Source organism: Centruroides sculpturatus, unplaced genomic scaffold, assembly GCF_000671375.1.
Source record: "Centruroides sculpturatus isolate CEXI.00-Female unplaced genomic scaffold, Cexi_2.0 scaffold235, whole genome shotgun sequence".
NCBI classification, from domain to species: domain Eukaryota; kingdom Metazoa; phylum Arthropoda; class Arachnida; order Scorpiones; family Buthidae; genus Centruroides; species Centruroides sculpturatus.
This window is the reverse complement of record NW_019384436.1, coordinates 663,022-675,250: the sequence shown is the minus strand read 5'-3', so window position 1 is coordinate 675,250 and position 12,229 is coordinate 663,022. Positions and strand designations below refer to the sequence as shown.

Below are 12,229 nucleotides of genomic sequence, written 5' to 3'. Positions count from 1 at the left end.
CTTTCTTTATTTTTTAAAAACAAAATAAATATATTGAAAAATATAAAAACAAAAAAAAAAAAATTATACTTTAGAAGTTAATCTAGTATCAAAAACGTTTGATTCAGCATGACACACAGTCCTCAGAAACACCACACAAAAGGGCCAGTGCTGCCAGCTAAAACACACACATCAACAAAAAAAATATTAGAGTAGCCAAAGATTGTAGCACCACAGCACTAGCAAAAATTTAAATTTGCCGACTGGAATTCTTTCGGATAACTGACGTTTTGGATAAATGATGCTCTACTGTATAGCCTCATAAATAGTCTGACAGATCATTTGGAAATACAAATTGAATAGGTTTGTTATATATGTAATTTGTATTAATACTTAATTTCTGCTAATTTATTAACTATGAAAAGTAAAATAATAAAAATAAAGCTGTATTCTGCAAATATGTGGGCAATCCAGAAAGTAACTTACATTTTGGCTGCTAGGGGTGTGGGATTGGGCTAGAGCTGCCTTTTCGGTGTCAAAATGTCCCCTTATTCATTACACGTTCAGCTATGTTAGCATGTGGTTTGTATTTCTTCTGCTTTGTTCACTATGAATTTTTAAAATGTGTGCTGCCATTGAAAATCCTGCGAGTTCTGAAGTGCAATCAATGATTAAGTTTTTTTTCACAAAAAAACCACAAACCAATTGAAATTCATCAGCAACTTTGTGAGGTATATGGAAACGATGTAATGAGTAAAGGCAGATTGAGGCAGTGGTGCATCATGTTTAAAAATGGCTGCACTAATGTTCATGATAAAAAGCAAAGAGGCCAACCAAGCATTTTGACTGATGAACTGGTGATGTGATGAAAATCAATGGAAAGATTTGTGAAAATTGTTGCTTCACAATTATGGAGCTCTTGTTTGAGTTTCTAAAAATTTCATGGAATTTGTTGCATGAGGTTGTAACATACAGGCTAGGCTACCAAAGTTTTGTGCTAGATGGATACTGAAAATCTTGTCAGATGACCACAAAAAACAGCACATGGCAGCATCATTGACATTTCTGAAAGCCTATGACAGAGATGGTAACTCACTTCTTGATTGTGTCATAACTGGGGATGAGAGTTGGATAAAACGTGAATTGTGAGACAAAAAACCAGTCTATGGAGTGAGGACACAAGTTCTCCCACAAAATCAAGGAAATGTTTGCAAACATTGGCAATATTTGTCATCAGCAAGAAACATCATGGCAACTGTTTTCTGGGACAGGAAGGGTGTGTTTCTGGTGGATTTCCTCAAATGTGGTTCAACAATAAACTCTGAGAGAGATCATTAAAACAATAAACATTAAAAAGTTAAGAAGAGTGATTCAAAACAAATATTATAGCCCGATATTAAGGCGATTGTTTGGTGGTTTAATCTATAGTTCTTGGGTTTTGAGTTGTTGTTATTTATCAAAACAAATGTTGGGGAAAATTGAGTTCCAAGATTTTGTTTTTTCATGATAATGCCTGCCTGCACATGGCCAATGAATTGTATGTACGTTAATTAGATGAGCAATAACACTTTCTACAACATGCTTGTTAGCTCATTACTTCTGATTAGATAATAGAACATCATGTGGTCACTATGGAAAGATTTTTTTAAAAAAGTGACCTGATCATTTTTTAAAGTTTAAATTTTAAATTTAATAAAGTGTAAAATAAGCCATTTGCCAAAATATTTTAAAATGCAGCATAAGGGAAATTTTCTTGTCAAGTATGAATGTCAAGTAATCACTAACATCACTGCAACATAAGTATGATCATTGATCCTAAATTGATAAACGTTTATTCTATAACTAATATTTCTGCAAAATAAGTAGCCTATACTTCCTGTCAGAACATGAAACTAATATAACCAAATTTTTTCTGAATTGTCCAAAAATTACAGAAGTTATAAGAAATTCACACACACTCACAGATGACAACTTTTACACTAGTAATAAAAAAAAAATAAGATATTCTACTATAGTTAGAAATAAATAAAACAGTATTTCTCAGCTTATTTGCTGTCTTTTTAATAATAGATCCATTTTTTATAACAGTTACTTAAGAAAACAAATTCATACTTTTGATTTCCTTAAATATCATCAAAGTTTATTATTAGACTGTCTGTTGACTAATTTTCAAATTTATCTATGAATTTGTTTTTAAAATTAAATATACAGTATATACAACTATTAAATCTTATTATATCTTATTATTAGTGAAATGAATGAATAAACTTACCTTGCTTAATTTTATTTAGTTGTGAAATGCTAGTAGGAAACATTATGTACTTTGAGGCGAAAGAGCATAGTGCATCCATAACATCTGTTATAAGTTGAGATGCACTGGCCTGACTAACAAGAGTAACATCTCCCACAACTAACTGGAAACTACCACTAGCTAAAAATTTCAAAGTACATAAAATTTGCACTTATACCGTTAAAGTATGAGACTTTTTTGTTGGCATTGTATCAACAGTCTTATTTCTAATATCAGTTTAGTCAACAGTTGTTTTGAAACATGATAATAGTTTAACAACTCAAAATCAGAAACATCAGTATGGTTTAATTGCAGTAATCTGCAAAAATGATCCATCTGCTGGTCTAGCATACTCATTCACCATCTTGTTTGTGAGGCTTGTATTAGTTTATGAAATCATCTTGGATATCGTAGGATTTATGAGAATACTTACAATATCTTAAATTACAAAGTGTTTTGTGAATACAATGTATCTTCTAACTGGCAACTTATAACAATTTTATCATAAGTTACGATACAAGTGTTTTGTGAATCTGGGCCTTGTTTAATTACACAATAATATGTTCATTCAAAAGTTGAACTAGTTAGAAATTACCTGTAACTACTGAAGGTAGTCTGGGGAATTCATTAGTCTAAGGGAGATTGCAACTTAACATATAAGATGCAGGGTGATTTTTTGAACCTTTTCTTTTAAAAAAAGTTATATTTTATATGCTGTAAAATTTGGCAACATATTTACTCATTAAACAAGAATTAAAAATTTGATTCCATTTTGGCAGATGTTTTTCCAGATATATAAAAGTTTAAGTAAAATTATTAATTAATTTTCACAGCCTGATAAATGTTGATATGATTATCTATATAAATTTTTGAATCATTAAGCCAATTTAATTAGGCTAAATATAATACAGAATTTTCAGTGTTTATTTGGCAATGCAGAAAATGAATTTTTCAAAGTACTGACTTGTGAGTGATTAATTAATCAAATACAAAATATGATATAAAATTTTAAATTTAGAATGTTTAAATCTGTGAAATATGAGGCAAATATAAATGGAACAATTAAGAACTACCATCAAATTTAAATACCTGATAATTAAATAATGCAACACATCGTATTAGCATAGAACTTGATTGCACTTCATTTTCTACAGGCATTTCTGTTTCTGGATACTCTGCTTCATCTGTTGTTTCAGATGGAGGAACATCATCCCATCCAGCAGATGGAGGAACATCATCCCATCCAGCAGATGGTGGAACATCATCCCATTTAGCAGATGGTGGAACATCATCCCATTTAGCAGATGGAGGAGCATCATCCCATGCTGCTGGTGTTGTCTCCACTGTAGAACCTTCAACTATTGTAGTTGCTGATGTATCCCCAGCTGCACTAGTTGATGTTTCTGTTGTACCACCACCGTCCGTAAAATCACTATTATAGAATGAATCATTTGCTTCACTTGCAGCATCATCGACATTTTGCTGAAATGAATAAGTAAAATGCACTTTTTAAACTGTGTCTTTTTAGCTGTAATCGTTTCTTAGTTATCAATGTAATTGTTTTTCTTTTCTATTATAAGGCATTAAAAAATTTTTAAATCATAATTTTTAATCATCCATAACACACAAAAATTTTTAAAGAGTCAATGGATGACTTGATAAAACAATTTTGAGACTATTATTGCTCATTGTTAGATACAAACTTAATAATTATATTGAAATTGAACATAAAAAACAAAACTAACAAATTTAAAATAATAATTTATAAACATTCTAATCTCAAGATATAATGTTTATAAATTATTTTAAAAATTTTTTGTATGAGCTCCACCGGTGCTCATACAATGGTGTAATGGTAGTCCTCCAGGTGGGGAGTTAAAAATATTTTATTTGTTGATTTGTAGTTGTTCTATCTTTATTTATGTATTAACTTTAATTGTCTTATTATATTTGATTGTGATAACTGAAATTAAAATTGTTGTATGAAAATTGTAGGAATATCTGTTATCTTAAAGTCAAATTAATAAATGACATATAGATTCATTTTAAAAAATTTTGATAGAATGTTTTGATTGTATTTAACTTTCAATGAATTTAATTTCAGAATGATACTTTATTTATTTTTATACATTACCTCATATTGTGAACTTTTTCTGCTTCCACGCGAAGAAATTGTACCTGTTCGACTCAAATTGTCACCTGTCTCATAAAGAGAAAGAGCCTCAACATCTGTTCGCATCCATTCATCTACATTTACTAAAATAGAAAAATTTGAATATATAAATATTTAATTAAAAATCATAAATTTTGTTAATATAAAAATTCTTTACCTTCACCTTCACGTAACGCTTCAATTCTTGCTTCTGCTTTTAGTTTACTTGTCTGTTATAAGATAGTCATATAAATGTTTTGTGCACTATATTTGTCATAATTAAAGTTTTAACATATACTGCATATATCAGGTAAAATATAAAATATGAGAACATACTATCCTTATATCTACTAAAAAATTATATATATTGGAAGCAGTCATTATATTCCCAGATTGATTTCCTGCATTTATATGAAACATAGTTTGATGATTGAATATCAGGCAAAACAACTCAACTTCAATTTGATAAATTAATGTGCTGGAGATCAATTTGCTGTGTGTATTGGGAGTAATGCTATGTCAACTATTTTAAACATATCCAACCTGCTGTCTGAGGTTTATGCCATAAAAAATTTTTATAAACAATGTATGTACATTAAATTTTGTTTTAAACTATGAAAAATGACTACAGAAACCTTTGAAATATTAAATGCAGTTTCTGAAGAACAAGTTATGGGATGTACCAAAATTTTGAGTAGTTTTCCCCAGTTTACAGAAAGCAGAATGTCAGCTGATGAGACAAACAGTCTGACCGACCAAAGTCAATTTCAATACTGAAAATCATTGAAAAAATTTGTTGGGTTATCCATGAAAACCACCATAGAACCATCAGCAAAGTCAATGCAATAGTGGAAATTAGTCTTAGAACCTGTCACATAATTCTATACAATAAACTGAACATGCAGCAGATTTCAGCAAAGCTCCTTATTGCCAAACAAAATTTACAGTAACCAAAACTTCTTACAACAACTTCATGTTTGCTTTAACCATGAACAGCAGGTTGCCAATGACTCCAGATTTCTTTCTAATATTCATTACAGTGATGAAACCTGTTTCTATGTCTGTTTCCATGTTGATTTATTTTGATCAAAATTAAATTGCTCACAAGGAGTTTGGAGATCAATTTGCTATGTTAATGTTGCTTTCTATGTTGCGGTTTTAAAGTGCTTATGGGAAAATTATGAGGAGAAAGAGATCCGACAAATGGTGAAACAAGACATGGCTGCTCCATCATGACAATATTCCTGTGCATTACACATTGCCCTTTTAGCTCAACAACTTTTGGCTGCTAACATGTTAGCAGTCAAAATTGTTTAGTTGAAAGGCTGTGGTGTTTCATTCTTTTACTCACCAGAACTCACACCTCGCAATTTCCTACAGCTGAAAATGAAACTGAAGGAACAAAGCTTCCAGATAGTGGAGAAAATTCAGGCCAAGTTATAGATATTATTAAACTAACTTATGGAAAATGACTTACAGAAATGCTTCCAGGCATGATAACACAACAGACATCACTGTATAGTCACAGCATAAAACTAATTTTTCAAAAATATTTCCCCAAAATTGATGAAACTTCATGGGTTAATTGTACAGAAATAACCACTGTTTTTTTGCCTGGACTGCATTTGATCAGAGACAAAAGCTTTTATTCGTATTCTTTATTTATTTATTTACTATGCATTTCGGGTGCAATATTTTCGTGTAATTTGCACCCCTCTTCAGGTTTTTTACATTTCTATAATTTGGTAAATTCAATTATTACAACGGTAAATTACTACAATAGTTATTTGGATATATTTATACAATAGTTAACTAACCTGTTTTATGTTTNTTACTATGCATTTCGGGTGCAATATTTTCGTGTAATTTGCACCCCTCTTCAGGTTTTTTACATTTCTATAATTTGGTAAATTCAATTATTACAACGGTAAATTACTACAATAGTTATTTGGATATATTTATACAATAGTTAACTAACCTGTTTTATGTTTTAGATCGACATCTGCCCAGTGTTGATGTTATGTCCCCTAAGGCATTTTTAGACTGTTTCCCCCTCTTTTTGTTTTCTTTCCCATTAGCTCCTCCCATTTCTTCCCACACGTTGTCAACCTCCATTCCATCATTTAGGTTTGTGGTTTTGCTTTTATTAATGATTTTGAAGTGCTCTTTGAATTTTCGTAGATAACTATCTTTTTCTTTATGGATAATTTTTATGCTTTTTTTGTTTATTGTGCATCCAAATTCCTTACAGTGATTTGTCCATGGTGACTGGTTATAATTAAGTCTAATTGCTGCTTTATGTTCTTTAACCACCAATAAGTTTAAAAATAACGAAATACTAAACCAAACAGGTGTAATATATGAAATAAAATGTACATGCAAGAACCCAGCAATATACATTGGCGAAACAGGAAGACAACTCGGTACCAGAATTAAAGAACATAAAGCAGCAATTAAACTTAATTATAACCATTCACTGTGGACAAATCACTGTAAGGAATTTGGATGCACAATAAACAAAAAAAGCATAAAAATTATCCATAAAGAAAAAGATAGTTATCTACGAAAATTCAAAGAGCACTTCGAAATCATTAATAAAAGCAAAACCTTAAACCTAAATGATGGAATGGAGGTTGACAACGTGTGGGAAGAAATGGGAGGAGCTAATGGGAAAGAAAACAAAAAGAGGGGGAAACGGTCTAAAAATGCCTTAGGGGACATAACATCAACACTGGGCAGATGTCGATCTATAACATAAAACAGGTTAGTTAACTATTGTATAAATATATCCAAATAACTATTGTAGTAATTTACCGTTGTAATAATTGAATTTACCAAATTATAGAAATGTAAAAAACCTGAAGAGGGGTGCAAATTACACGAAAATATTGCACCCGAAATGCATAGTAAATAAATAAATAAAGAATACGAATAAAAGCTTTTCTCTCTGATTAAATGTGGTCCAGACAAAAAAACGGTGGTTATTTCTGTACAATTAACCCATAAAGTTTCATCAATTTTGAGGAAATATTTTTGAAGAATTGATTTTTTTAAAAGGAATATAAAGAAAACCATACCATGGATATATACATATCTATTACTTATAGCAGAATAAAACTATTTTGAACATCACTACTAGAGTATCTTGTGCCCATGTGCAAGTCCTAATTTTTGTGTCCTTAAGAATTAGTACATATCATAAATTCCTATTTTTTAGTACGTTTAAACATTTTTTTAGTATGTTTAAACAATTTGCGTATAGAAGGATCGCAAATAGTTTAAACATACTCCTTGCCTATAGAAGGAAACCCGTCATTTTCCGCCTTCTCTCAAACGCAAAGGACGACAATGAAGACACTCTGGCTCCTGGGATTTACCACATTTCCCTATGACGAGAGGTTTGACAGATTACTAGCTTACATAGGATCCATGTACAGATCGCTGCAAGCCAGACTAAAAGATCACAAATGTGACATGCTAAAAGGTAACATCAGTATGGCTTTAGCACAGTATGCCAGCGATCCGGGGATTTCCCCGTTGGGACCAGGCCAAGCTAATACACAAGGTTTTCGACAGGCAAAATATAAAAATTGTAGAAGCAGTAGAGATCTACAAGGCGAGCATGAGTGGAAACTGCATCAATACAGATGTCATTCCTGTATCATCAGAGTAGAAATGCTATCTAGACTCATAATATACATCATACACGATACGTCACAGCCGTTTTCGTTCTTTTACAAAATTTAAAAGGCAGCTAAGTTCTATTTATAGAACGGTTTTTCCAGTTGGTATTTCCTGAGGAAGGCCGATAAATTTAGTGGCCGAAAACGTTCGATACGTGTTTTTGACTTTTATTTGCTGGAAATTTTGAATTTAGGTGTGATTTGCAAATATTACAGTTCCAGTTTATGGTGAAGTTGTATTTAATTACGTATCTTATTACAAATTTCTATACATGTGAAGAACAATGATAAGATTGCTATTGTATATTCAAATATAAATTTGTATATGCATATTTCAATGGAAGTGCTGTATTGTCGAATATGAGACAGCTTCCACGGCAAAAATATTTGAATCGAGTAAAGCAGCCAGATTATACACATGCACTTTACAGAGCACCAACCTTATGCGGTTTAGCTCGTGGATGTTACACACCAAAATATGGTATAATGCTTCCAATGATTCTATCCAGGGCTGGCAAAGCTTTCCCATATCAAGTCACTCCAATGTCACCATATGCCACTGGATTGTATTAATATAATACTGTACCATAAATGCATGTACAATAGAACTCTGACAAACAGATTCTGCATTACCTGAAGTAAATCTATAAGTGAATACACTATTTTTCTTGTTACCCTACTATTGTTAATTCATAAAAGAAAGTTTAAAATAAAACGTGCATTCCAAAATGATTTGTTTATATTACCTTTTATCACTTAATTTCGATGTCAGATGATGTCCATATTAAAATGTAACTACAATAATACAAGTTTTTATTCTTAAAACTATTCTAAGTTTATATAATAAATGCTGTAAAAATTGTTTTTCTTATATATGACTAAATTCACTAAGGTATAAAAAAAAGCTTTAAATGATGCTGTTCAATTTGGTTTTATTCTTTGTTCTATTGGACATTATAAAGATTTACAAAGAATTTCTGGCTGAAGTTGATTCAAGTAGAGTTGTAAATACTTACAAAATAAAATATTTTGAAATTTAGTTTCCTAAATAAGCAATTTTAAATTATACAAGTAAAGTCATTATTTCTGTGATAAACTTTAAAATTAAATCTATTATAATTGTTATCTATAAATCAAGAAAGGGATTGAAAAGATAATGACTTTTAAAGAGCGTTTAACTCAAAGGATATTGCCGATAAACATAATTTGTACAGTAATGTACTCATCTAATCAATTTGAATGTTGTTTGGTTTTGAGTGTATACAGATCAATTCATTTTTTATGCTTGATTACATTTATTTTGAATTTTTTGACATAATTTTGTCACTGTTGTCAGTTTAATAAACTGTTTTGTCATTGGAAGAATTGTGTACCATCATATCTTTTGTGATATTATTATTAATGTCTCACTTTACATTGCTTTCTACCTATCACAGAGTATTTTCTAATAATAGGAGTTTATGGAATCTTAATAAAAAGTCTAGTTTAATATAAAATGCCTCTACAGTACTTTGCGATAGTTAAGGAAAAGGATTTTAAAATATTAAAAAGATATATAATCTCAAAAAATCAATTATCAACCTAAGTAATTTAGCTTAGGCTGATAATCCTTTTTTGATAAGGAAAGCTATTGATAACAGCTATGAACTTTATTGGAACTATATGAAAATATTATACAGTAGAGCATCAATTATCCAAAAGTCAATTATCCGAAAGAATTCCAGTCGGCAAATTTAAATTTTCACCAGTGCTGTGGCGCTGCAATCTTTGGCTATGTCTTGGGTTACTCAAATATTTTACGTTTTTGATACTAAATTAACTTCTGACGTATAATTTTCTATTGTTTTTATATTTTTCAATATATTTATTTTGTTTGTACATAATAAAGAAATAATTTTTAACGATACAATAGTCATGATTATTATTTTAAAAAGTTTATGTTAGGCTTAACATCGACGAAAATTCAACGCGAAGCAACATGCAACAGAGAAAAATTTCAACATGGGATAGGTTAATATATTTTTTCATACATAATCAGTTATCCGAAATATCGATTTTCTGAACAACCCCAGTCCCCAATTGATTTGGATAATCGATGCTCTACTGTATTCAATATATTCATCATACAATATAAAAGCTTTTTTTCTTTGTAGAATCTATATTAATTAGATCACATAATACTTTTAATACTTTAATGCTGATCCTTTCACAAGGATGGAAGAATGCAATTACTTCTACAAATTTTAAATAATTTTATTTGTAAGAAAATATTTTAAGCATTTTCTAAATAATTTATTTAATTATAACTTATTTATAATTTTAAATATATTTGGGCATGTACAAAGCTTTGATTTTAGTTTTGATCTTTAACTGAAAATAGTTGGAATACATAATAAGCAGAAGTAAACTTTTTAAGTAAATCTCTATACAGGTAGCCCTCAGTTTACGCCAGTTCACAATAATGCCACTGCGCAATTCGCCGTTTCGAGGTGTAGGCCTAATTCCCCGATTTTCCCTATGCTAGACTGATTTTCATTTCAGTGTTGACGTATTTACTGAGCCGCGATATTGTACATTCGTTAAAACAAAGATTTTTATTAAATATATTTATTTTTTTGTTTAATACTATTGGGTACGTATACATTTGCATTAAATTAATATTAAAATACTAAATGTTTAGGTACCCATTAAACTTAATAGTCCAATAAATGGCGTCCTAATCCATAGTGCCAATGAATGTATCCCGTATCAGTTCATTCAGGAAAACACCTTACAATGCAATAGCACTTCCGGCGATCACAAATTATCGTTAGTGAGACAAATCTACTTCTCGTTGGCCAGACGATATTTATCTCTCCTTAGCCACCTTAAATTTTCCCACTCAAACTGACCTTATATATGCGCTATGGCGACCGGTGGTCGACCGATCAGTGTCTTCGCTCGTCTGTAGTTCTACGTTGGGTTAACGTATCCTTTCAAGTACGGAAAGTTTGACGGATGAAGTTTGTGAGTTAGACAATGTTGGGAGCGAAGTGCAAATGTAAAAAGGAGCATCATATTCGACCATATTCCGAAATTCTTAATGAAAGAAATCAAAAATGTAAACAATTAAAGATGGATACTTTTTTCCGAAAAATGTAAGAAATTCGAAACTAAAATTTTTAAATAAAAACATTTTACTTTATTTTATGATAAAATACATTTTAAAAATTAAAAATTTATATGTATTTTGTATTATATTGTATTAATAAACAAAATTATTAGCTTATTTTTTCACTTATGTAGAACCTAACCCTATACCTCACTGTAAATACGGGTTTGTTTTACGCCAATTCGATTTGCGCCGGCTTTTGTAGGAACGGAACTGCGGCATAAACCGAGGGCTACCTGTATATATTGTGATGTCATTAAGGTGTTTTGACTTATTTACCAAACAATTTTTTCACGAGGAAAAAATCTAGAATGAGTTTAATTCTAGAATATGCAATAGAATAATTTTACATTTCTATTAAAGCATCTTTAAATACAAACCCGTCCCACTAACCTTGTATAGCTTTGCAGATAATATTTAGAATGTAACACTAATGTTTTCGACCCACTTATAAGATCTTCTTTGGGTATTCTATAAATTTTCCTGGTGGGATATGAGTTTGATTCCAAAAAAATCCCATATCCCACCAGAAAAATTTATAGAACACCTGAAGAAGACCCTAAAAATAGATCAAAAACGTTAGTGTTACATTCTATATAAATATTAACTGCAAAGCTATACAAGGTTAGTGGGATGTATTTGTATTTATTATTGCTTTTTTCATTGGATGGATTTGAGCATCTTTAAAGTTTAGAAAATACAATAAAAATTTTCTTCTGAGATCATTCTAATACAGTAGAGCGTCGTTTATCCGAAGGTCGGTTATCCGAAGGAATTCCAGTCGACAAATTTAAATTTTTGCCAGTGCTGTGGCGCTGTAATCTTTGGCTATGTCTTGGGCTACTCAAATATTTTACGTTTTTGATACTAAATTAACTTCTGAAGTATAATTTTTTATTGTTTTTATATTTTTCAATATATTTATTTTGTTTGTACAAAATAAAAAAATAATTTTTAACGATACAATAGTCTTC

General features: G+C 30.4%; 1 protein-coding gene across 1 annotated transcript in view; it reads right to left on the bottom strand.

The window, feature by feature from the left end:
• Positions 1 to 12,229, bottom strand: part of LOC111619926 (F-BAR and double SH3 domains protein 2-like) — a 199,857-nt gene that overhangs the window by 14,470 nt on the left and 173,158 nt on the right. Inside the window, exons 17-19 of the mRNA XM_023361748.1 lie at positions 4,600 to 4,651; positions 4,404 to 4,525; positions 3,359 to 3,751 (exon numbers count right to left, since the gene is read on the bottom strand). Of these exons, the coding sequence (XP_023217516.1) occupies positions 3,359 to 3,751; positions 4,404 to 4,525; positions 4,600 to 4,651 (567 nt within the window). The remainder of the gene's footprint in view (positions 1 to 3,358; positions 3,752 to 4,403; positions 4,526 to 4,599; positions 4,652 to 12,229) is intronic.